At 41.1% G+C, this 26652-nt stretch overlaps 1 protein-coding gene across 1 annotated transcript in view; it reads right to left on the bottom strand.

The window, feature by feature from the left end:
• Positions 1–1876: 1876 nt before the first annotated feature.
• Positions 1877–26652, bottom strand: part of LOC139737327 (uncharacterized) — a gene marked incomplete at its 3' end in the record, with an annotated part of 59376 nt that continues 34600 nt past the window's right edge. Inside the window, exons 7-13 of the mRNA XM_071648000.1 lie at positions 18710–18814; positions 10029–10143; positions 8981–9385; positions 7225–7354; positions 4753–5536; positions 2515–2718; positions 1877–1952 (exon numbers count right to left, since the gene is read on the bottom strand). Of these exons, the coding sequence (XP_071504101.1) occupies positions 1877–1952; positions 2515–2718; positions 4753–5536; positions 7225–7354; positions 8981–9385; positions 10029–10143; positions 18710–18814 (1819 nt within the window). The remainder of the gene's footprint in view (positions 1953–2514; positions 2719–4752; positions 5537–7224; positions 7355–8980; positions 9386–10028; positions 10144–18709; positions 18815–26652) is intronic.

The raw sequence follows: 26652 nt of genomic DNA, 5'->3' as shown, positions 1-26652 counted from the left end.
AACATCAGACATTTATGTTATCATCGTATACACGGAGTTGAATATTATTGTGTTCATTTCCGAACCATCGAACGCAGGTGAATGTTACTGTTATTCATTTCGAAATTTAAAAGCGAACATCCGACAGTTATTTTAGCATCGTATGGAGCAGAATATTACTGCTATTCACTTCCGAACGTAAAAGCAATCATCTGACATCTATTTTGTCATCTTCCGGAGCCGAATGCTATTGCTATTTACTTTCGAAAGTACAGGCAATCATCCGTCATTCATTTTATTATCGTAAGAAGTTGAATATTTTTGTTATTTATTTCCGAACGTCAAAGGGATCATTCGACATTTACTTTAGCATCTTCGGGAGCTGAATGTTATTGCTATTTACTTCCGAACGTAAAAGCAAACATCAGATATACATTGTATATTTTATAAACGTAGATACGGAGTTGAATGTCATTGTTATTCATTTCCGAACATCAAAGCAATCATTGAACATTAATTTTACCATCGAACGCACCTGAATGTTACTGTTATTCATTTCGAAATCTAAAAGCAAACATCCAACAGTTATTTTAGCATCGTATGGAGCAGAATATTACTGCTATTCACTTCCAAACGTAAAAGCAATCATCTGACATTTATGTTAGCATTTTCCGAAGCCGAATGTTATTGCTATTTATTTTCGAAAGTAAAAGCAAATATCCGTCTTTTATTTTATCATCGTACGGAGTTGAATATTTTTGTTATTCATTTCCGAACGTCAAAGGGATCATTCGACATATAGCCTACTCAAGCATCTTCCGGAGCTGAATGTTATTGCTATTTACTTTCGAACGTAAGAGCAAACATCCGGCATTTATCTTATCGTCTTACGGAGTTGAATATTATCATTCACTTCCGAACGCCAAAGCAAACATTCGGTATTTATTCCAGTATCATACGGAGTCAAATGTCACCGTGATTCATTTCTAAAATCAAAAGTAAACATGCGACATTCATTTTTGCGTCTTACGGAGCCGACTGTTACCGCTGTTCATTTTCAAAAGTAAAGGCAAACATCCGACTTTTTTTGTAGCCCGATTGGGCCACCGAATTTTCAGCAATGAAATTTTGGTGGCGCAGGTCGTTAAAAGTCGTGAATAGCGAGATGATCGTAACCGATGTCGATATGTTCTAATAATTATTGATACTTGAGTGATGAACGCATGTGCACAACTTCCGCAGGTGTACTTCTTTAGAAAGTAGCGAACAATCAAGGCAGTGGACATCAGAGTGTGATTAAATCGAAAAGAAGCCCCTGAAATCGGAATTTGATGAAAATGGGCAAAGTCGGAACTCCATGAAATGTATTTTGATTGAGCGGTCAAAATAAAGCTTAACGGGAATGTGCCCTTGAATACCCTCGTCCACCCTCGTCCACCCTCGTCCAACCCGCGTCAATCGAGACGCAAATTCCCGAGGATGGATTATCCGTGCGGGCGGATGGACTCGTCCACTGAACGCGTATACCCGCGGGTACCCGCGGGGATACGCGTCAGTGGCCTCGTCCAGATCGCGGAAAAGCGTGACGTTTCCCGCGGTCGGCACTGTACTGCTCCCACGAACTATCTGCACGCTAAGCCACACATAAATTCTACCCACGCACACAACCCTAACCTTAATCCTAATCCTCACATCAAACTAAACCTAAACTCTTTCACAATCCTAACCCTATGAGAAAATAAGACCAGAGCAACTGTCCCAGAGCAAATGCTGTATCACTGTAGCTACATACGGAGAGGTAAGATGCTGAAAGTTGAAACAAGGACTTAAAAATGGACTCAAGATTGAGAGAGAAAAAAAAAATTAAGTGATTTGCAACAATGGATTTAAGACTAACCTGATTCCAAAGCAGTTTCAACGCCTCCATCTGCAGTTCCCTGAGGTGCTTCTCTTGTTCGTACATCTGACGCGTCCTGAAGAAAGAGAAGGCATAGCAACAGGCAAGCACAGTTATCGGACTAGTTGGACGCACAGAGCAAGTGGGTGTGGTCACTTGACACACATGATATCAAACAAAGTTAATCATGCATATCTTGTACAGCCTCCAAGGAACTTTTCAAGGACCGTGCAAATATTCTGCACACTAATATGCATGCACATTGATCATCTCCAAGAAAGGCCAAAGGTCGTCTGCTTGTCTGATTTACCTGCTTCCTCTCCCCTCTGCCATATCAGTGAAAAAATGGACATGAGATGCCAGCAAGACCATATACATTTGCTTCATTTCTTAGTGAGGTTAAAGTTAATGTGCTCTCTTCTACTATAGGCCCGTGCTCCTTTTGTTATAGGTAGTGGACCATTTCCCACATGCATAGGATGTTGCCAGATTCGGGGAAAAGAAAAATGCACTTGACTGGGACTCCCCATGTGAAGTCACTAGAAATCAAACCCCCTACCTACCTCCTCCTTCCTTGTACCCCCCCCCCCCTTCACTGACTCCAAAGTCACACTTGGAAACCTGCCATTCCATCCTACCTGTCCAGCTCCATGTTGAGGTACTGGATGTGCTCCTCCACCCTCTGCTCCTGCATCACCTTCTGGGCGCGGCCCGCCTTCTCCTCCCCCTTGCGGGCGTGGTGCCCCCTCCAGCCGGCCTGGATGGTGGTGGCAGCACCACCCTTCCTGTCCTCCTTGCCCGCCCAAGCCTCCTGGGCTGGCATCTGCTCTGCCTCCGGTCTGCTGGAAGAACAACCAGGAAGACGATGCATCGACTTTAAAACTTTCAATCCTCTAGTGCATTCATTGCATTGTGTAGACATGAACTTTCCTGTCCATTTAACATTTGCGAGTCTTGGCTCCTCACAAAATTTGTGAAAGTTTCATGCACGCAAAAATGTCTGGTTTTGCAGTATGCTCCAATACACTGATGTGTCATTCTTTGCTTGGAGGAGGAAACTACAGCACATATATTGTTCTCTCTGTGTTTGTTTGCTTCCTTTGTCCCTTGAAACAACAGATTTTAATCAAGCAGTCTTCTTCCTGACTCATGTACATTCCGGCACTATCCTGAAATTTATCCCCTTCTTTGAAACAAACATTCTTTATCAAAACTATACAATCCATGTAATTCTGGCTCAAATGATGATGCATCAATATGAAGAGATCATACAGTACTTATCTAATTAAAATCTTTTGCATCAAATAAAAAAATGATTTGCAAATTACAGTAATGACCATTATGGTAACATGCACGTGCCATGTCGACACACACACACAAACACACACATGCACACACAAGTACGAGTTGATGTAATATTGATGTCATTCCACACTCGGCGAATGAAGATCGCATTTGGCTGGGGGAACCGATGCACGACCATTCTTCCACGATAACCCGCAGAATGTTTACATAATGTCCCCTTCGCTCAGCACCAAGGAAAGGGGGAGTTAGAGGGCAGGAACAGTGGCATTAGCGGCCGCAAACATGTGATCGGCCAATACAAACACACCTTATGAAGGCATCCTCCGCATTCATAATCAGGATTTACAGCTGGTTTCCACAGCCTTCTTCCACCAAGCTTCCTGATGGGTTCTGCCTGAATAACTTTTAACATGGCTCCTTCGTATTAGTTTACAGCCACAGCGTTATGAAGAATTTGACACTCGTGCAAGTACATGTATCATGTACATTCTGAACACTTTCCCCCTTCCCTACATGTTTTTGTAGGTTTTATTCAGAATACACAGGGAAAAACCATCTTCAAATTTATATGTCTTCCCTATTGTATTCCACTGCACTAACAGCTGCAAAAAGGTCTTCTCTATGTGGCATATATTCATATCAGCTTTGTACAATCCTTTGAACATGATAGAGGGCTAGCTATGAAGTTGCATCAAATAGAATAATAATAACATTTGGCAATCTATTGGGCAAACTCATACATATGAATATATTGTCACTGGGGTGACAAGACCTTGTATCTCAAACTTTGGTTATTATCAAAACTTCCAATATGAACTTGAGAGTTGATGCATGACACTGTGTACAGTAGAAAAGAAAAGGTAAATAATGTTCAAAGCAATTACTTTCTTTGGTTTATGCACATTGACATCAAGTTCAAAAAATGAAAAGGGGCCCTGTAAGTGCCACTATTGGAATGATGTGCAACTACGCATCACATCAAATGAAATAGTGGGCGTGTGCATATTGTCGTGGCAGTCAATGGATGCGTTTGAGCGCTCTCCTAAAGCCAGCTGAACCATACCATATCCGCGCCAGAGGAGCGCTCGAACGCTCCTAAGTTGTACTGTACCAAATCAAACCAAGTTGAAAGTGGACCACTTCCTGATGTGCTCCCAAAAGAGTACTAAAAGCATACCAGAAGTTGGCGTGTGAAGAATGCGCATGTTACATCATAATGCAAAGAGATCATTCTCTTTGTTTGGGACACCTGTAAGTAGTTTAAGCTCGCCAGGTGAATGACCCTGTTGCCACAAAATGCATGACCCCTTCTAGATATGACTCATGAGTTACACTTTCTCCACAGAGTGCCAGAACGCTCCAAATCTTGCACAATACATTTCGGTATGCTTTGGTTCGATTCACTTTGGTTTGCTTTTGAGTGCTCGAACAGCACCATATAAAAGAGCATATTTCAATAACTCAAACAACAGTATACTTGAGGGGCTGCCTACCAGACATTTTTATGAAGGACATGGTATCAGGAAAGGATGAAGTACTTGGTAGAGGAGCATGATGTCATTGATACTAACCTCTCATAGTCAGGATTCCCATTGACCTCCCAGTGCCTCGGTGTTTGACCTTTGACCTGCTTTCTGGAATTGGCCACTTCCTTGATGTGCTTGACTTCACTTTTCATCTGATGAGAGGAATTTGAGGAGGAGGAGGAGCTGCGAGGACTAGGGTGGTCGCCATGGGAGCTGGTTCCTCCGACTCGCTTGTGCTGGTGCCCCCTCCCCTTGTCCCGGCTGGACTTGGAGGTGTGGTGGTAGTCGTGGGGAGTGCGCGAGGTGGGCGTGCCTGGAAGGCTGGTGGAGTGTTTGGGTGTGGGGGTGGAGGGCAGGCTAGTGGACTGCTTCAGAGTGGGCGTGGTCGCTTTCCTCCCCCTACTGTGTCCCCCTCCTCCGCCTCCTCCACCTCCTCCTCCACTGCTCCCACTTGCTTCCAGTTGTTTCATCAGCATGTTGGCTGCAAGCGGCTTCACAGGACGGTCCTCATACGCCTGGAATTTGGAGACGGGCGACGCCTCTACACCATTGAGGGCGCTCTCCGCGTGCGGTCGGATGTGGGAGGCAAAGGCGGTTGTTTCACTCTTGTTCTGCGGTTGCCTCGTGGGGTGAATCTCCAGGTGGTTGGCATTGTCTGCAATGCCATGCTTGCTAACCACTGAGGGTTTGGATTGCTTCGAGGCATGGTAAGTCTGCTGTTGCTGGGGCTGAGACAAGGTACCAGCAGGCTTGGGCTGGGGAACATCCTTCGGGAGAGGGAGGTACGACGGCTCAGTCGCCAACGATCCCAGATGATCAACCTCATTGTCTGTCAACACACAGAGATACATGTATTTTACATGCCATCAAACAACATTTCAGCTTCATTATTTATTTATCACTACTGACAGGATTATAATGCTTTGTAATGAAATTACTGAAACTCTATTAACAATTTCATCCTCAAGAGTAACCAGGGAGGCATTTCATGAAGCATTTTGTCCGACAACTTTGTCGGACAAATTTGCTCTCAGCCAATCAGAAGCAAGGATTTCACTAGCTTTTAACAGCTTGTCAGACAAAATATCTGACAAAGCACTTCATGAAATGCCCCCTAGATGTTCAGAAACATAGTACTGTGTCCACACACTACACTTTAATATCATAAAACCGACGTTACACATGTAATCAACAATACAACGCTTGCCTGTAAATAGTCATGTGTGGTTACTTTTCTTACAGTTACAAAATACACATTCTGACAATATTTATGGCATCAAGAAAATAAATGCAACAAATGTGATCAATAAACAAAAAGTAAGAAAAACACAATTTAAGATAAGTAGCAATGCAAATTGCAGAGTTACAGATATCAAGGGCAATTGACCAGAAAAAAACTAGAAATGTCGCTACAGCGACTGGTTATACCCTCGTCAAACAACATTTCATAAGCTTTGGTCAAAACAACATTTGATAAGCTTTGGTCAAAAAACTGAGGAAGTAGTTAAATCTGCAAGATCTTTCCTTGATCTTCTGCCATTAATATGCCGTTACCATGGCAACGTACTTTCGGGTACTGTCGAAAAATGCGTCTTGCACATCTACAACCAAAGGCACACGTCTGTACCAAGTTTCATGGAAATTGGGCAAAAACTGAGGAAGTAGTTTGCCACACAAAATTTTCCATCATTTTGGCTCATAATATGTGAGCTGTTACCATGGCAACATACTTTTTGTCACTGTCAAGAAATGTGTCATGCTGACCTATATCCTAAGACAAACATTCAATATGAATTCCATGAGAATTGGAAGAACACTGATGAAGCAGTTTTGCCATGAAGCATTTTGCCCTATATTTTACCAATAACATGCCGTTACCATGGCAACGCACTTTTTGCCACTGCGGAAATATGTGTCTTGCACATTAACATATTCAGATGAACATCTGTACCTAATTTCATAAAAATTGATCAAAAACTGCGGGAGGAGTTCGCGACGCAAGATTTGTACCCATTTTTGCCCATAATATGCCGTTACCATGGCAACGTACTTTTGGGTACTGTCAAAAAATACGTCTTGCACATCTACAACCCAAGGCACACATCTGTGCCAAGTTTTATGGGAATCGGTTGAAAACTGAGGAAGTAGTTCGCGACGCAAGATTTGTACCCATTTTTGCCCATAATATGCCGTTACCATGGCAACGTACTTTTGGGTACTGTCAAAAAATATGTCTTGCACATCTACAACCCAAGGCACACATCTGTGCCAAGTTTTATGGGAATCGGTCAAAAACTGAGGAAGTAGTTCGCGACGCAAGATTTGCAACGGACCAACCGCCCGACCGACCGCCCGACCGACCGCCCGACCGCCCGACCGCCCGACCGCCCGACCGACCGTCCGCTGATTCCTATATACCCCCTTCAAACTTCGTTTGGCGGGGGTATAAAAAAGTCACTTGGGGAAAAGTTAGACAGAGGGTTGCATGTATTGCTTGTTGTTCAGATTGAAACCTACCTTCTACGTCTTGCAAGAAGACATCTGAGGAAACAGATGGCGGTGAATCTTCTCCCGAGGGCTTGAAATTGCGATGAAGCTGCGAGTTTTCATTTCTGTCTCCTGCCCACGCTGCCACCGGACTCAGCACCTGCACGCGACAGGATAGACGACACAGTATAAATACTAGACCACATTAAATCATATCACTAGAATGTCAAGCTTTGTACTGTGCTCTGGATATGTGTACTGTAGTGTGAAATTTTGCTGTAGCACACTAAAACCTCGGGGGGGGGGGGGGGGGGGGGGGGGGGCGGGGGGTACAAGGACTGGTGTCATGTTTGAATATCCTGTCCAATTCTCATAGTTAGGTATATGTCACTTCTGGTGTAGCTGGAGTAAAAACAAGCAGCCCTCCTGTACAGTACATACAATGTATGTGGAGCTGGGATGTGAATCCGTGTGACTGCTGTGCATGCACAAGCGTACAATGTACGAATCTACATGGTGATACAGACGACACGGCGATGGTGTTCAGAATCGTCACTCTACCAGTATTTACCTTAATTTATCAATAATATTTCTTGTGGCTAACATAAATGTTTAAAAGATGTATCGAATCCGAGTTTCATGAAATTTCACATACAACTATGGAAGAAAAGTAAATAGTTTCATCTAAAAATTCACTGATTGTGGGCTTGTTTTCACTCTAGCTGCCACGAAAATACATCGATGTCTGACAATGAGAATTGAAAAAAAGAGACAGGAACTCTTGTGCATCAACTATCCCCTACCATTCTCTTTATTTTAGGAGCATTTCCTTCATTTTTTTTTTTACTTAAATCTTATCCAGTCAAGCCCCATGAAAACTTGTGTGTGTGTGGAAGTGTGTTTGTGTGTGCATGCAATGCTCGCACACTCCACATACTGGAGAGACAGCTAACTTCACATCATCAGCTTTCAAACACACACACATAAAACATGCACACTAAGGTGTATGAATCCATCAATCAATGATCAACACAGAGCACTGAGGAGTGTAGGGTACCCAACTCATCTTTTTACACAAAGACCTTTCCTCGTTAGCTATCAATTAGTCATGCAAAGAATTCATACTTGGCAGAATTACAACTTTAATAATTTCCACTTTTACATCCCGCCACTGTATTGTCAGATTCATGTGATACGTGGGGAATTTGCCACGTAGCCAACACAGAGTTTATGACATACAAATTATTGGAGAGTTCCCAGAGAGAAAGAAGTGAACAATCTCTGAAATATGAAAACATGCTGTGCAAGGCTTGCTTCTGTATTTTCACGAGCACAAAAATATCCAATGCAATGCACATTGACTGCTTGACACAGGTGCTTTAGTTTTCACTTCCAGATACGCTCTTCTAATGTTCCATGTGTAGTTCACTTTTTTGTTCTTTGTATCTGTATTTGTTGTGATCACTACAAATGCTGAAATAAAACTCAGTATAACTAGTGTTTTTTTTTTTCAACTGCTTTTATATCCCAAGTCCTATATATGCATAGTCATTTGACTTGTCTGCTTCTTGTAATCTGTGTAGGTTTTGATTTAACTTACATATCTCCCTTTCTAACTACAACATGTAATTCATACTACTCTCATTGATTTATTTTTCTTTTATATCATTGGGGCATGACCCCAAGAAAATTCACAAGATGCTGTATTTTTGCCTTGTACAGCGAATTATCAGAGTACACTTCCTCCCTCATAAATCAGTTAGCAAGAGGGGTGTTGAAAACTTACTTTGGTTGGCGAGGGGCTACGAAGGGGCGACGGAAGTCTCTTGGTGGGCGACTTGTGGCCATTGCCCTTCTGCAGGGGAAGGCTTGGCACCAGCTTGGTGGGGGAGAGGCGCGTGGGTGTCATGACGACCGGGGAGCCCGCGGCAACGGGGGTGGAAGGGAGCGAGGAAGGGGTGAGGGCATGATGGGCCTGGGCTTGGGCGTGTCCCTGCGAGGGGGACGGGGATGGGGAGGGGAGCTGCACAGGCTGCTTCTGCTGCTGCTGCTGCTGCTGCGAGGCTGGGTGCTGTGGCGGACCCTGTTGGCCGTCTGAGGTGGGCATCCCGCTGGGGTCCTGGCCCTGCTTCTGGTACTTCTTCTGCTGCTGGAGAATTCTCATCAACCTCTCATCTTCCTTTGCTTGTGTCTGAGATGGAATGAGTGGGGTAAACAGGAGAAGATACATGTATGAACAAATTCATGTATTTGTATATAGAGTTGAGTTTACACATACTACATACTCTCATTGCTACACTACAGTACAAGGCTCTGTAATGTAAAGATATCAGCCTTTCTTTTGCAGGATATCAATAATGTATGCAAGCAGCAAATTATAAAGACTGCCTGAACTGTTGACCTAGATGCCTGAGCAGTTCTCAATTCCATATTCCACAATTACACATACACAAGACTTTTTTATTTGTTTGTTTTCAATTTTACAGAAAGGTATATGCTGTTATGGTGAGGTGGTAAATGCATGTTATATTACACTTACTAAATACAGCTCTTCAAACAAATCCATGATTATATCTTGCCTAACCTAGCAAAAACTTGAAATGAAGAGGATATTCTAGCAAATGATTTGATAAAGGAGGGAACTAATAGATCAATCAACAAATATCCTGATGAAAGACATCAATGTGAAGATGAGACTGTGATAACAAAAGACCAAGGTGGCATCAGTCAGACATTCATCAGCTTGATTACATGATGACCTCATTCTGTCCAATAAACATTCCTTGCATGGAAAACCAGGCACACACACAAAAAAGTTAACAGGAGCCTCTCACCTCCGAGACCACTGTCAGTGGACATGTGTTACTCAGGTACTGGACCAACTGGACATGCTGACCGGGGTGGAACCAACGGCCCTTCCCTTGGCTGTAGAGCCATTCGGCTTTCAAGCTGTGCAATGAAGATGGAGACAAAAAAGGGCAGACGCTTCAATCAGCAACGGAGAAAGAGAAAATAGAAACAGATGGATAGAGAAAACAAAACAAAACAAACAACTCATATTTGTTCTTGATCCCATCACTCTCCACATACATCAGCTAGTGAAAGCAGACTTCAAAGGAATTATCCTGTTGAGGACGAGTCCCGAGCATACTTGGGCAAGTTTCTATAGATGCAAAATACCTGTTGTAGCAAAATCAGCCCGTACGGAATGGGTTCAAAGGAGGTTTATAAAAATGGTGATATGGATCCCAATCAAATTATTGGCTGAGAGCAATCACATGACCAGTCCCTCATTTTGCAAATTCTTGCATTTTGCAAGATTCACTCTGCAATTAAACAGCTGGGAGAAAGAGTGAGGAATGGGTAGGAGAGAAAACTTGGCCAACATACGGCATTTTTTGCACGGATACATGTAAATCACTTGCTGTGAAGGAGATCATGAGATGTTCTGTGTAGTCATTGCCATGACCTTGTCTGTATGGCAACACATTGAGGGTGAGACAAGAAGAATATATAGATAGCACAGGAGAGGGAGAGAAGGGGGGGGGGGAGATGGCGGGAGAGACAGAGTGTACATACATGTACAGAGAGTTACAGAGAGAGTGTATGTGTTTCAGTGTGTTATCTCACACACACACACACACACACACACATACACACACACACAAAATGTGACTGGAAATGAAACAGAAATTATTCAATCTAAACAAACAGAGAAATCAAAACCATGGGAATGAACAACTATATAACCAGAAATGTTTGTGTGCATTTTAATTTCGCGAATTTTGCAGGAGCCAAGATTCATGAAATTAAAATGCACATGAAAGTTCTTGTCTGCAATACATGAATTGGGTGCCAGTGGCAATTCTCGAAAATTTCATGATGCGAAAAAGGCCGTCGGCTCCAATTCCTCGAAAGCTTCATGCCATTAACATATCTTGCTTTTAACAGTATGAAATCACACTAAATACATTCATCCACATACATGTACCTATTTCTGCTTCTGATGATTTCAATAAAACATAGTCTACTTCCATTCATTTCTTTTCAGTTTACATAGGCCAGAATACGATTAAGATCTACATATTACTTAGGTTCTTGCTATACACTGTTTTTTCGTGTGTTTTTTTAAATATGAGGTGCCAAATAAAAGGGATGGTATACATAGTATTGGCCGAGATGAGGATTGAGCTTTTAACTTTTTGTGAGATACTAAGAAACCACTTATAAAATGTTACAGAGCATTCCATTCTAACAGGAATTCAATGTTTATTTGATGACATCGGTTTGGAAATGGCTGAGATATCCAAAAACAAAGTAAAACAAAGCGATCCTACATGAAGGTGGATCCCATCTTTTATTCTGATTGCTTTGTTTTGGGTATTTCGGCCATTTCAAAAACCAATTTTCATCAAATAAACATTGAATTCCTCTTGGAGTTTACATGTTCTATCATATTTCATAAAAGGTCTCTCATCATCTCAGTCACTCCAAAAACACTTAGAAACCTTAAGCCAGGTCGATCGCGACCAGAATGACACCATCCCTTTGAAAGATGACAAACAAACTTTCTGAGAGACAGACCAGGAAGGATGGATGACATAGAGAGTTCATGCCCCAAGCACCATGAAAAGTTGAGGCCCGTCAGGAGCTGGTTTGGGAAGTGAGGTAGTGACAGCGTCCTCATAAACCCATCGGGTGAGAAAAAATATGCGTAGGCTCATTGCTTCCCTATCGCGGCTTGCACCATTGAAGTTGCACGTTCTCACCCAGGAAGAGGCTAAATCGAGGTTATCATCTGACCTTCATAAACGCCTCATCTTGAAGCGTTATTGCATTCCCAAAATAACGCACCCGACGCTTTCCTATTCGCCCCGTACCGGTAATCATCTGGGGTTAGCATCGTAAAATGCCGCGCGATTCCATTCTGGTCAGTGAGACTTCAACTGTTATGGCAAGAGTGCCTTGATGTGTGGGTATATAAATAGCCTTTCCCCCATGCAAGCACTGTACACCAAACACCAGTTGTTACATCAGAATGAAGCAGCACCTGTTTGGTAGTGTTTGTGAAAATGTCTTACCCTGTCCCACATCAGCAGCTGCTCTTACCGCTACCCCCCACCCACACACACACACACACACACACACCCATACTCAAGACACAATGATGTATGAGGCACTTAACAAACCAACTAAACAGGGAAAGAACCCCCCCCCCCCCCAAAAAAAAAAATAAAATAAAATAAAAATAATAATTTAATAAATAAATAAATAAATAAATAAATAAATAAATAAATAAATAAATAAATTAATTAATTAATAAATAAATAAATAAAAAATGAATAGATAAAAAAATTAAAAAACGGTGTGTATGCATACTGGGGAGGTGTCTCCTTGCAATTAAGTTACAAAGAAAAACATAATGCAGGTACAATGCTTTTAATGTAGACGAACAGATTAGACAATCACTGAAGTTACCATCAAAACGATAAATTAAAAGACAGAAAATTGAATGTCTGTATTGCTATTGCACTTTTCCGCCGCCAGACAGCAACTGCAAACTTGCATTGAACTGTCAGGAAAGTATATACCCTTACTTGTCACTTGAGATGCCTACTGTATACATACCCAAAACTTCTTAAAACAGCAGCTTGTTCTTATAATTACTGTGGGTTTTTTTTAATTAGGAGACAAATATGAAAACACACACACACACACACACACACACACATACAACAGTTGCTACAGTACATCTTGAAAGCCCGAATGGAAAGACTGATAAAGTGACGAAAAAAAAAAAACCCAAACAAACACGCTTCAAGATATGTATAGAATACATGTACTTTGCACATCCACCCTTCAACTACTGCTGTATAGCTGTACATGTAAACAGCCATCAAACATGACCCTTCTGCTTATGGTACATTGCAGAATGCTGAGAAGAGGGGGAAGAGGCAATTTACCGTCCCGGCCAACAGGTAATCGCCCTAATTAAGTGCTGGATCGAGAGAGATATGATGTGCCCAAGTGTGCAGGAAAGGGTCCAAGGATACATTGATGGTTTCGTATCAAATTCGAAATCATCATGATACAGCTGCTGACACAACTGGGTTCTCACACGCTGAGCAGCACAGGCAAAAAAAATAAATAAATTGACGGCTTACTGCCGCAGAGGAAAAACTCTACTTCCAATTACCCTCTTTGTGGCATATTAGAGCAAAAATGGGGATATGGAATTTATATTTCCTGTTGCGTGTTAAGAAGCATTTCGATGGTACACACTGTACAAGTACCATTTGAAGAAGGGGGCACTCTGGCATGGTGGATATCAAAGATTTTTTACTTTCAATACGAGGTCGTGAGTTTGAATCCAGTCAAGGGCCCATGTCCTTGGACAAGATGTTTTTACCCACCATGTCCCTCTCGACCCAGGTGTATAAATGGGTACCTGGCAATGCGAGGGTAATAATAATGGTAGGGCCCTCTGGTACAACAATGGCAACACTGCTGAGGCTTGCTACCCTGGATAAAGAAGATCATATTATCATTATCATTATCACTATCAAGTGCAGAGGAGAGAAAAAAAAAATCTCTAGCTAATGTGTATACTGAGTACATATTCCTAGCTAGTTCTGGGAATTTTAAACTGTAAATGCTCCCTTACAGACAAAATTTAAGGATGAAAAACATTTGAAATGGATGTAATGGTACTAGTCATTACTGTAATAGGCAGACACAAGCACTCGACGCATACACACCTGGTGATTTACATAAGCACTGTAGAATGTTCCCATGGTAAAACACATTTTGTTACAAATACACTTCTCTATCTTTTGGCGCAAATGAAATCAGTTGTGATTAAAAAAAAAAAATGTTACAGAAGCAATCACTCATCACAATTTTGTGTTCACTGGAAACAAAATATAAATAAAAGTGGGCATTACTTATGACAGTGAAAACATAATTATACGAAGTTGTCCAATTTGTAGTGAATCATAATTTGAACAAACTGAACTAAAAATCCTTAGATAAGCAATGACCAATGCTAGTAGAATACATCCGACTCAGTGAAAGTTTAAAGCCCAAACAAAGTTCTGGTATGCCTGCAAAAGTTGTCAAATTTCGCTCCCAAATGTGAACGTATGCTTAGGAAATGTGCAGGATAACGATGTTATTACAAGATATTCAATGGGTAATGACGAAAATGCGAAATATTAACCAAAAAGGTTCAGTCTCAGTACTTACCCGAACGGGGTCAGGCTAAACTCGGACTCGGGGATAACTCGGCTTCGCTTTGACGGCGGGATGAGTTGTAATGGTTGTCCCTCTGATTGTACAGTGTTGTCCTATGGGAGCGGCCTGTAAAAACTAGCGCTTCGTGTTCTGGCTACTCGCAGTAATGGTCCGAGTTGTTGCAACGCGCGCATTAAAAACCTCTTTTGCGCGCATGCAAAATTAGTGTGCGCCTATCAAGCACCTCTAAAACAACCAAAGGCGCTTGATAAACAACAACAAAAACTCCAAAGACCGCGCGTCTCAGCAGCTGAGGACCGCGCGCTGTCATTTTTGTTTTGTTTTGTACAGGATTACGTTAGCACGCACTTTCCTGTCCATTCAGTTAGGCCTCATTTGGTATTATGCAGTGGCCAGTAGAATGTGGCGATCACTTACTGCGTGTGAATTGTCTGAAGGAGGGTCGAATTTTTCCCGAGATCGAGTTAGTCTGGAGCCTTCTGGAATAAAAGTCGGTTTTCCTACTATTATTATTTTTCTCAAAATACTCCAAAATGACTTATCATTCCGGCAAACCGCGTCAGCCAGGTAAGTTTCTTAGTGGACTCTTTCGATATATTGCAAGCAAAAATGAAATGGTGCTAGACGGGTTCTCAAGCACTTACCGAAACTTAGTTTTCACTTTAAGAAAAATATTCAACATATCTTTACTTTTCTTGCATAATGAAAGAGCACTTGGCTTACCTCTTTCAAAAAGTAGGGAAACGATTAGCATCACTCCTGATACACATGTCAGTAATAATCAGTCAAAATAATGTGTACTTTTCATGAAAATGAAAATTTGTGGAATTTTCTGCATATTTTGTTGTTTTCCATGCATGACCTAACTGTAGCAGTCTTCTCATCTGGAGATGGCTGCACAGAAAAACTTGAAAAATGCATATAACTTTTGAACTTTTCGTCAAACTTTCCCCGAGGTGTTCTACAGATATTCCTTCATTCACTCAATGCACACATATTTGTGTTCCATTTTCTTTCAAAGCACCACATCCATTCCCCATGTCTTAGCTGGTAAGCTACAAGTATGTGTAGAAATGTAACTATGCAATATCATATTAGAAGTATCATATGGACATGAGAGGAAGTGCCTTGCCTATATTTAATCATCAGTATTGGAGATATTAATCCAGTGCCGCACAAATCGCATTGTGGGCAGAGGAAGGGCTTGGTCCCACATACCTAATCTCCTGTGGGCAGTGCAGCTGATATTCATCCCCACAGCCTATATGTATATCTTTCATGCACATCTGGGCAGAATAATAGTGCTGGCATGTGTGTTGTGTGTGTGTGTGTGTGTGTGTGTGTGTGTGTGTGTGTGTGTGTATGTGTCTTAGTGCCTGTGTCTATGAATCTGTGTCATGGGCCTATGCGCATCAAACAGTATCCAATATATGGTAACTGGCACATGTTGCTGAATTACTATTTTTTTTTCTTCTTCACAGCACGTACATGTACAGTACGACTGCCTGGGCCTGTATGAGTGTGTGCCGTTTGGATCCACGATGAGGCTTACCACTGGTCTACAGGGTCCCTTACACTCCCCCCAAGCTCTGCCTGCTTTGCAGCCGCACGCTTTTAATCACTTCCTCAATTGACCGCAAACAACAACAGACCGTGCGGCACCCGGCGAGTGACGGCCAAAGAGAGATACACTCCTGACTGCTGCATTGTCTTCCCCCGATATATATGCCATATTGCTGGCCAATACCATTACTCCCCGTCATTTTCGGTGGGAGTCATAATACAGCTGAAGATTTTGACGCAAATTTCACTCACATCACAGCTGCTGGCTACATCCTAATGACTCCAAAAACATGAACATGCACAGGCTGTGCCGCTGAAAATACTGTACGCCTATGAATTAAAACAATTAAAACTTTGTGCACAATAAAGACTACCAAGTATGTATTATATTTCAATGCGAGTCCACCTGGCCAGACCAACAAACAAAAAGTATAAAAGCAATGGAATCGCTACAAATAATGTCCAGTTAAAACGTTATGAAGGTTTCTGTGAATGAAACATCATCTTTTAACATGTTTCTCCAACTTTAATGTACTTGTTGTGGGAAAATGCATGAGTCCATGAAACAGGGCAGCCAACAACAGAACAATGTCAGCCAACAGCAAAAGTGATTACAAAGAACAGGATAAACGGATCAGCTGGGGGTAAATGTCTTACAAAGAAAAACAGAGGAACAAACACAGCAATGAGAAAAAAAACAAATCTTGAGTTGACATACAATGTATTACATGAATGTGGTTTGCACATATTCAAGGAATATCAGTGTTTTTCAAAACAGACAGACTAACAAACATTAATAAACACACAGAAAACAATGAATGGTAGAAAGTGAAAGGCATGGTAGATAGGACAAAAAGTGTGAAGAAAATGATATAAGAGTACTGCCAGTAATTAAGTGTATGCAGCATTCAGACTATGACTTCCCCTGACTACAGAGCTACTTTCAACACACTTAATAAAGCCTACAATTCCATTCTCAGCCCTCTTTCTTGGCATGTGATATCGCATTAATGGTGAGACAACAAAACTAATAACCACTACGAAAGACAGACGAAGGGAAGGGGAAGGGGGAGAGGGTAGGATAGATAGGACAAGACAGAATAGAGACAGTAGTAGAGGGTAGATAGGTGAATAGCCTATACATGACCTCATCACCATAGAAATAATACCACCAGGCATGTAGTAGTGCCTAGTTGATTACACATAGACGTTTTGTGGCACACTCGTCACTACGCCGATTGGTACCACCTATCCAACCACAAGGCAAACCACAGGCACACCTAACCCATCAGCCAGGGTTCGTGACACGCCAGCTCCTAGCCTCCTCCTACACAATCTCTTCCTAGGCCTAATTGCTTCCTACATTGCATCAAAAGCATTCTCTGTGCTGTCTACTGCAGTGACGGTTCACTGGAATTGCCCACAAGATGGACTTGGGTGCCAACGTCCTCGCAGACATCGACCCATACCCAGTCAGAGATGGAAATCACCGTTCTGTTCTCACGCTCTGCATTTGTGGTTGACCCGTGCAACCTCTACTTCCACCCATCCATAATATCAATTCATTCGTCATCAACAACAAAGAAAACAGGAGTTTTGAGTCATTCATCACATCTTGGATTCAGGAAAGACAGCAAGGTGTGCCAACTTTGTTTCATAAAATTTCAAAGGAGTTCCTGTTTCAATAAAGGACTTAAAATCACTGACCACACATAGGCCTGCTCAGTCTCACTGACATTGTATACACACACACACAGGTCATGACCCCTGAGAAATACATATAGCCAAATAGAGACAAAGAAGGACAACACAGGTTTACTAGTCATCATTCCTTGTGTTTGGCATGTAAGGGCTCTAGTTTCAAAAGGCTACATCAAGTCTACAATGGTCCATGGCTACCAACTTCTGCATAAAAAAAAAAAAACATGTTTTACAATACAAACATGTAAAAAAATCACATTCTGAAGGCAAAATTCCTTTTTAACAATTTAAAAAATGGAAACAATGCACATGTTACAAATGTAAAATCTTGTATTAGAAAAAGTCAACATTTTCATTTAAAAAAAATACTTTTTCTTTTTCTAACCCCCCCCCAAAAAAAAAAACCAACACTACTACTCTAGAAAAGCACTCGCAGAGTGCACACCTTCGCCAAGCAGGTCATTCTACCCATATACACATATGCAGAATATGGCCCCATTTCCCAATACAAAAGAATCCTGTCTACAATACCTGTACATGTAGTTTTTCTACCTTCACCTCTATGCTTGTCGTACCTCAAACACATGCGCACGGCAAATATGCGCAACTTAAATTCCCTCATTTGTTGGCCTCATTTGCTAATAATAAGAATCCTTAAAAAAAAAAAAGAAATTAAACAAATTTACAACATCCCCAATCCAGACAGTGATCTGGATAACTACTAAACAACTTAATCATCTGTTCCTTGAGTCATTATCAACTTTTCCTGTAAATTTCAACCAAATCTGTTCACAACTTTTTGAGCTATTTTGCAAACAGACAGACAAACCAACCAATGCTGGCAAAACTACCACTCCTTGGTGGAGATAAAGATCCTAAACACATACTTGTTTTCCAGCTCAGCAAAGTACTTATCACAAAGGTAAGAAGGCATGCACCCATGCAAATGTTTAAAGATGATACAGAAAAGTGAGAAAAGTTTTAAAGCATTACTTACCTCTCCTTGTGTGTGACAGCATAGCCATCCAAAATGTGCAGGGCAGGGGACCAGTTGACCACGTACGGCCTGTAGTCAAAGCCGCTATTGAAGGGCGAAATGTTTCTCAGTCAAGGCAAAAACAATGAACAGAGGTGAACAATTACTGAGAAATTAATTCCTGCTGGCAAAAAATATGTAAAATCATATTAATAAAAAAAAATGTGTAAATATATATTTATTTCATAAATTCATCCCTTTACAAAATATCCTGCCTCCCTGGAATGCAATTTAAACAAACATTGTCATTTTTTTAGCATCTCACAAGAAAAGCAGCAGGAAGAAATTAAAGAAATCAAGTGATGATGACAAATCCTTGTAAATATGTGGGAATGATGTAGTTTCTGTGAGATGACTTCATGTCCCTTCTAAATGATACACTGTTATGATCACAGCACATCCATTGTGGTACAAGACAAGAAAGGCATAAACCCAAGCTGCAATGAACATATTTCATCTAGAAACTCCTACAATGTTTAAAACAAAAGGCAAACAAACAAAGTATATTTCTAAGATGCCTATCAGGGCAATTACCCCCAGAGGGCAATTACCCCCCAGCTAAATACTAGTTAGTGGTAAGGTTAGAGTTAAGATTAGGGTTAGGGTTAAGTTTAGGGTTAGGAGTTTGGGTTAGGGATAGGATTAGGTTCAGGATTAGGATTAGGATTAAAACCAGGGGAAGGGTCCGGGGTAATTGCCCAGGGGGTAATTGCCCTAGACCCCTAAGATGTTATGCAATGCACTCTTTACTTCAGATACTATACATATCTGCACAAAGTGTCTTGGAATTCATAAGACAGACTGTACATGTAGGTAGTCAAAGGGACCATGCTACATAAAAGTCTCTTTATTTTTGTGTAGAACTGGGCATAAGGCCTTTCTTTTTAATAGTCCCTCATTGTTTAATCCATTTAAAGTTTTCTAGGCCAGGCCTCACTCCAGCCTGGTGCATCTGTAATTGATGTCTCTGGCTGGATGGCATGTCTGATGATGTGCGATTGACATCCACTCTTAACCCGTTGAAGATGAGTCCCGAGTATACTCGGGCAAGTGTCCATAGAAAATGCATGTTGAAGCAAAATTAGCCCTTCCTCAACGGGTTAAGGGGTTCCACTGAAGCACAACTGTTGAGAACGAGTCTGAACCTTAGGAAGAAGTTCAGAAGTGAGGAGAGATGAGGGGCTGTTCACAGAAAGAAAGGCCAGAAGAATCCTGGTCCGGAAATTGGGAGGAAACAGACAGACAGACAGACAGACAGATAGATAGAGACAGAGAGAGGGAGATGGGAAGACGTCTAGATTCAAATGGGGGTAGGGACCAGGAAGAAGCTAGCAAGAAAATCAGAAGTACGGGCAAAAAATGCTGATACTGCCATAAACAAAACAACCAAACATGGGATGAATGACTTAAAGGACAAGTTCACCTTCATAGACATGCGGGTTGAGTGAATGCAGCAATATTAGTAGAACACATCAGTGAGAGTTTGAGCAAAATTGGACAATCTGTTAAAAAGTTATGAATTTTTTAAGTTTCTGCTCAGTCACGGCTGTATGAAAAGACTACTATAGCTTGTGATGTCACATGAGTACAACGTTATAAAGAAAGAATAAAGAAAATTCAACATATTTCCATTTTTCTCGCATAACAAAAGAACACTCGACTTCTCTCTTTCAGAAGGCAGGGGGAATAATATTACCATTAACATACGTCAGTAGCAAGTCGAAGAAATGTGCACTTTATTCAAAAAGTAAAGTTTTGTGAAATTCTCTTTTTATTTTCCTTATATAGTTGTACGCATGTGACATCATACACTGTAGTAGTCTTCTCTTCCAGCAGTGATTGCGCAGATACTTCAGATATTCGTAACTTTTGAAAGGATTGTCCAATTTTCCTCAAACTTTCACTGATGTGTTCTACTAATATTGCTGCATTCTATCAATCCTTATGTATATGAAGGTGGACTTGTCCTTTCACACACAATGTAATCAAATGCTCAAATGTCTAGATTGTTCAAAATAGCAGGATAATTGAGTAACTTTATCAGGTAATAAACAATGACAACAACAACAAGAACTATCGCTGATAGTTGAGGACATATCAAAAGCATTGCAATCTAGTGTGTAGTGGTGATGTCAGAATTAAGTTGTTCACAAGGTGGTCCAATGCTGTTTTACATATGACATGTAAAAGCTGGCATGGCACAAGTGTGAACAAGAGTTGAAAGTATGGGTGTGTGTGGATGTGTGTGAAAATTGGAGTCTCATGATCTCACTGGTTTGGACAGTAAATTAAAGAATGACAGGGTGGCAAGACACAGCTTCGATAAAAGAGAAAAACTTTTATCAACTTTAACCCGTTGAAGACTAGTCCCAAGTTTTCTTGGGCTGGGGTAAATGGGAAATGCGTGTCATAGGAATATCAGTCCGTCTTCAACAGGATAAAAGTGCTACAAAAGTGTATGACAAAGGGCTAACATTCCTGCCCCTGGTCTGAAAGGAGACTGTAAATCCAGAGCTTTTAATCTCAATTTCCACTTCACCTGAATATAACTGAGTATTGTAAAACCAGAAACATTCGCAGCATGAAACTTTTCACAAATTGGAACTAACAGGCTTTTTTGTGGCATGAAACTTTCGCGAATTGCCAATGGCATTCAATGCATTGTGTAGACAAACACTTTCACGTGAATTTTACCTTCCCCGAACCTTAGTTCCTTGCAAAATTCGCAAAGAAAGAAAATTTCCGGTTTTACAGAAAGTTGCTTCACCAGCATCTTGAAACAAGACTACTCCCCTTCCCTAAATGCCAGGAAGACATGTGTGAGGGCTGGACATATTACAGGAGATAGTCTCTCCTTGCACTTTAATGGAGTTATAGAACTTGACAAGAGATAGGATGTGGGGGGAAACAAGCCATAGCATGGAAGCTGGGTTGCAAGTCTCCAAGCACATTTGTTACTGATAACAATACCCATCTCCTCCTTCTTTTCTTTTCCCCCACTGATGAGCATCAGATGAAACTTTTCAAATTGTCCCACAAGCTTGTGCAAACTTTGGAAACAGCTGAGGACTGTGATGATCAATCACCCTTCACTGTCAACATCTTGGCCCCACATGGAATCACTTGGACTCTCCATCTCTCCCTATTATGTTACCAGGTTACGGTGGAAAACACTTCACTCCACTTTGATTGATGGTATCAATGCGACAGGATACAGGCATTGCAGCAATATACCTCTCAATTTATCTCTGGGCAACTAGTATCTCATCTTATTTCAATAACAATATTCTACCAGTGTAAAAATGAAATTTTTGCATAAGTTATTTTCTATGCATCAGTCAGGTATAAGATTAATTTTACATGTTTTTAATTTTGTAGAATCAACACGTAATACAGTGTTACATATAACAAGCAAGAAGAAAAATTGTGTGCTTTATTTTTGCACTGGGTTCTTGTTGCGCAGAGTGTTTGAATATTTCCATACCATGAAAATATCCACTTTGAAAGTGACTCTAACTGAAATGCTTAGGTCTGCAACACCTGTTGAACCTTTGTCTGCCACACAGAATACACCTATTGAATCACAATAATCTGGCAAGCGATATGTTTGTGGAGAAAACAATGCGGGTTTGCATGATACACTGTATGCACATATGCAGTACATGCTTTAATATACTCGATGTCTTTGGGAACAGCTAAGCTTGAAACCTTTGTCACTGTGTCCTTCACTGTCTATCAATGACTGCTGCACGCACCATTGTACTAATAATTCAAACTTGGCATGCCGCTGAATGAGTCGAACGTGTAACTGCAAATGAAGCACAAGAGGATTACGTTCAAGCTCTAAAAATAGTGTGAACGCATCCATTCACGTGACGTGCGGCTTGCTCCATTTTTCCCAAGAGGTCTGCCCGCAGCCGCACAAAAAGCCGATTACGTGTGGGCTGCGCCATTTCCACAAGTTTGTCGTATTACATTTTGCAGGTGTTGGGGGCTGCCATTGTTTCCATGGTTACGCCACATCCTGCCAGAAAGCTTTGCCCAAGGTTTCCGCCCTGGCACCCAATGTTTCGACGAGCGCTTCCCAGCGGAGAATCAAGTGCAGATGACTTTTTCTCCTCGTCCCTTTTCGTTGGCACGGCACAATATTGCTGCAACGGAAATTTCCCCCTGATATCTGCAGAACATCTAGCCCACTGTACTAGCTATGACGTCAGCACTAAACAAAATGCATGTCAAGTCGACTGCTCCAAGCCCTCATTTGCAACTTGGAATAAGAGTGAAAATTCTAGTTAAAGTTCCCCCATTAAAAAGATTTGTGCTCATTCAGCAGTCCGTTTGCCTCACAATCCAGGGCCTGCGTTTCCTCTATGGAGTCTCAAGGAAACGTACTGATTGAAACCATGAATTGATTCCTGTCTGATGGCAGAGTTCTTCTACTGTTATTACAATGGCTGTATAGTGCATGCCACTTGACTTTGAGTCTTAGTTAGCTTTTCGTGAAATGAATACTTAAAAACAATGGATTCAGATAATTGTATTGTGATATCATGCCAAATAATATGACAGGACTCATACATATTCATTCGTGTTTATAGTGTTCCTGTGTGACTGAGTGTGTGTTATTACAATGGCTACAGTGCATGTCACATCAAGTGAATCCGAGTCTTAGTTAGCTTTTCGTGAAATGAATACTTAAAAACAATGGATTCAGATAATTGTATAGGGATATAGTGCCAAATAATATGACAGGACTACCGGTAGTGCTCCTGTGTGAATGAGTGTGTGTTCTCTACGCATGATGTGTGCATTGATTCGTTCACATGTGTCGGTACTCCCAGCTTTTACACCTACAGCAAATATCTATAGATTGTCAGGGAATGACCTTTTCTCCCTATCTCAGCTTTAATCGCACAGTGATGCAATCCTACAGGCGCACGAATGGGGATTGGATAATGAGTCACAGATTCAAACACACACCAGATATTACATGAGCAAACGAAGCTCAGCGAAAACCACATAAAAATGTGCCTTAAATGTTTATTTCATGGCTAGCAATGCAAGGCTAAGCGGATTTTCCGGGCTTAACAGAATTGCCTTGAAGCTAAAGCCAGCCAAAGTGCATGGTGATCCCTATCCGCTATATGTGCGCTACGCCCCCATAATGACTTTTAATGTCAATCACTTTCACTACGGCGATTAACAATTCAAAGGTAACTTATGACCTTGTAGCGCTGACACATTTGGGTTTGTGTGTCTATAAACTGAATTATTATGTGCATGAAAGATAGCAACAGGAATGAACTTTCAATCTTAATGTCAGCACAAACCAGGGCCATGTTTCATATTAAAGCTGTTCATAAAGTTACGCATGACTTTAAGAATGACTGGAGGATGAAGTGCCAATATATGTGCCCATTTTTCTCTCTTACATTTTTACAAAGTATGACTGTATGTCAATATTTCATCTACATTGGGGCAAAAATACACTTTCAACTAAAAATGTGTGTTAACATGTAAGAATAATCATTATCATCGGCAAATTTCAACTTTAGCTATTGAAATGAACAATAATTAGGAAACCCACTCGGCTTGCCATATTTAAGTCGTCTGCAAAGTCATGCCTAACTTTACAAACAACTTTATGGAACAGGGCCCAGATATTCATATATTGTGTAGACCAATACAGGTACAGTTGTAGTTCTAAAAAAGATATTCTCAAAAGAACTTTTCCCATATGTCACTGGTGTATGTGCGGAAGGATATGACTGTAGGATAATACTCTGAACTGAAACTGTCATCATTCCCATCATTTCAGAAGCATAATAGGCTGTTTTCACTTTCTTGGTTTACACTGTGGTTTTGATGTGCGAGAGTTGTAGACTTGATACGTATGCCTTTGCACATTATATGTTGTACAATATCCAGCTCTAATTGGAGAGAACATTATGGTGATGCCGTTCAGAAGAGAACCAGGAACATCAATTAAACCCATTTATGGCCCTTTGATTATGGAGTTTAAAAAAAAATAAGGGAACAAAAAAAATGAATCGCACTGCCAAAATGAATCTCACTGACATAAAAGCATGAGCCAACTGCAGTCTGCAAAAAATGTCAACTAATCAAGCAAAGAGCCATTGTGTCTGCAGTGCACTTGGCCCCTCAATAAAAATCGCTTTGCAAAAGTGATTTCCCCCGCCCCCCTGCCATGCCATTTTCCACCGAAGGAAGAAATCAAGATGCCAAGGTGCGCACGCTCGGGCTAAAAATAGAGCCTCGCGCAGAGCCAAGAACGCCACGATCAATTTGCGTCAAGTGCTCTTGGAAATCCCCCTTGCTCCTTCGCTGTCTTTGGCAGTGAAACTTTGGAACATGTTACCTGCCCCTAATTCTCACCTTTGAATAAACTCAAATCAATCCCTGCTCTTAAAATGGGTTTTTTCCCCTCTCCATTCAATATCTGGGTTCACCATCATCCTTACAAAGAAGATAACCAAGAAGTGTCAGATAATTGTAACTTTGCCTCCTTTCCAATATGTTCCTACCTCACTTTTGAGTGACTCCCCTAAATATTTTACTCTTGTGAGAACTTTATCAGTGAAAAAAAAAATGAAATGTAAATGGTACAGATGATTTGTCATCACTGTCAACCTCTAATATTTGCAATTCAACATTGCTCTCTAACCCTAATCGGGCCAGGCTTTTCTGGCCATGCTAAATCCAAGGAGCGAGGCAGATTCCCCCCCCCCCCCCCCAGCAGTTACAAAAAGGGGCTTGGCTTCATAATGGTATGCGTATGTTGCAAATTTGGTCTCAAAAGTTGCGTGAGACTTGGAAAAGAAAAGCCAAGAAGCCTCATGATGAGGCCTTCTCGCATTGCCGAATTATTGCACAAAACATCGAGGGGGCGGATTCCACCCCCTCCTGGCCATTTTAGAGTTAAAGGGAGACACTCCATTCTCCATGTTTCTTTTCAATTTTGACAGAAAGCATAAGCTGATGTACCATGGGTCTTTTTCATACTGAATCAATCTTCTAACTTTAAGAAGAACAATCTCTCTCTGTGAAATATGTGTGAAATACATATTTCACACGATGAACCTCATTTTGCTTTGTTGGCCGATTGGGACACATGTCTGGAAACTTACTGTCACTTTAAACAATGATTACCTTTTTTTCAATTCCTTTTGTGTCACCCTTGTCTGCAATGTACCTGTTGGACTGAGGCACATTGCTAAACCAGAGTGGCCTTGCTACCTTTCTAACTACTTTTGTACCAATAGATTGAGTTAAGATGGAAAAGTGAATGCGATGAAAAAGCTGATGAAAAAGCTTGGCCAGTAAAGTTAAGTTCTTGGGCACATACAATAAATGGATAGAGAGGTTGTACAGTTTTAGTTGAGCTGGGGCTTCAGGTTTCCAACTTTTTTTTATGATTTTTTTTTTGTTGAGATAATGAGAAACCTCTTTAATATGAAATAATGAAAGAGCATAAAATTCTTAGAGGAATATAAAGTTTATTTGATGAAAATTGGTTTTGAAATGGCTGAGATCTCCAAAACATAGTGGTCATTCTGTATAATCATCCCATTCCCGGCAAGATTCCAAAATTCCCTACAGACTCTGCACCGCGACCAAACAGATTCCCACAGCCAAAGAGATAAACTTACAAAAGAAGTTCCAGCTTCCTGAATTCATGCTGCTATGATTTTTTTTCTTTTCAACTCAAGATTCTAATGACATTTCGTCGGTGACATTTCTTGGCAGAAATCCCAGAAAAACAAACAAACAAACAAAATGAACGGACTGGGAGCATGAATCAGTGAACATGCAACCCACCTTGTTGGAGATTCAGGAGTTGAAGGAAATTTCGACATTAAAATATGAAAATTGTGATATCTATG

Source organism: Diadema antillarum, unplaced genomic scaffold (assembly GCF_040938485.1).
Source record: "Diadema antillarum isolate AM-2024a unplaced genomic scaffold, OU_Dant_1.0 seq00000689_RagTag, whole genome shotgun sequence".
NCBI classification, from domain to species: Eukaryota; Metazoa; Echinodermata; class Echinoidea; order Diadematoida; family Diadematidae; genus Diadema; species Diadema antillarum.
Note: the sequence above shows the minus strand (reverse complement) of the source record. Positions and strands in the feature narration are given on the sequence as shown.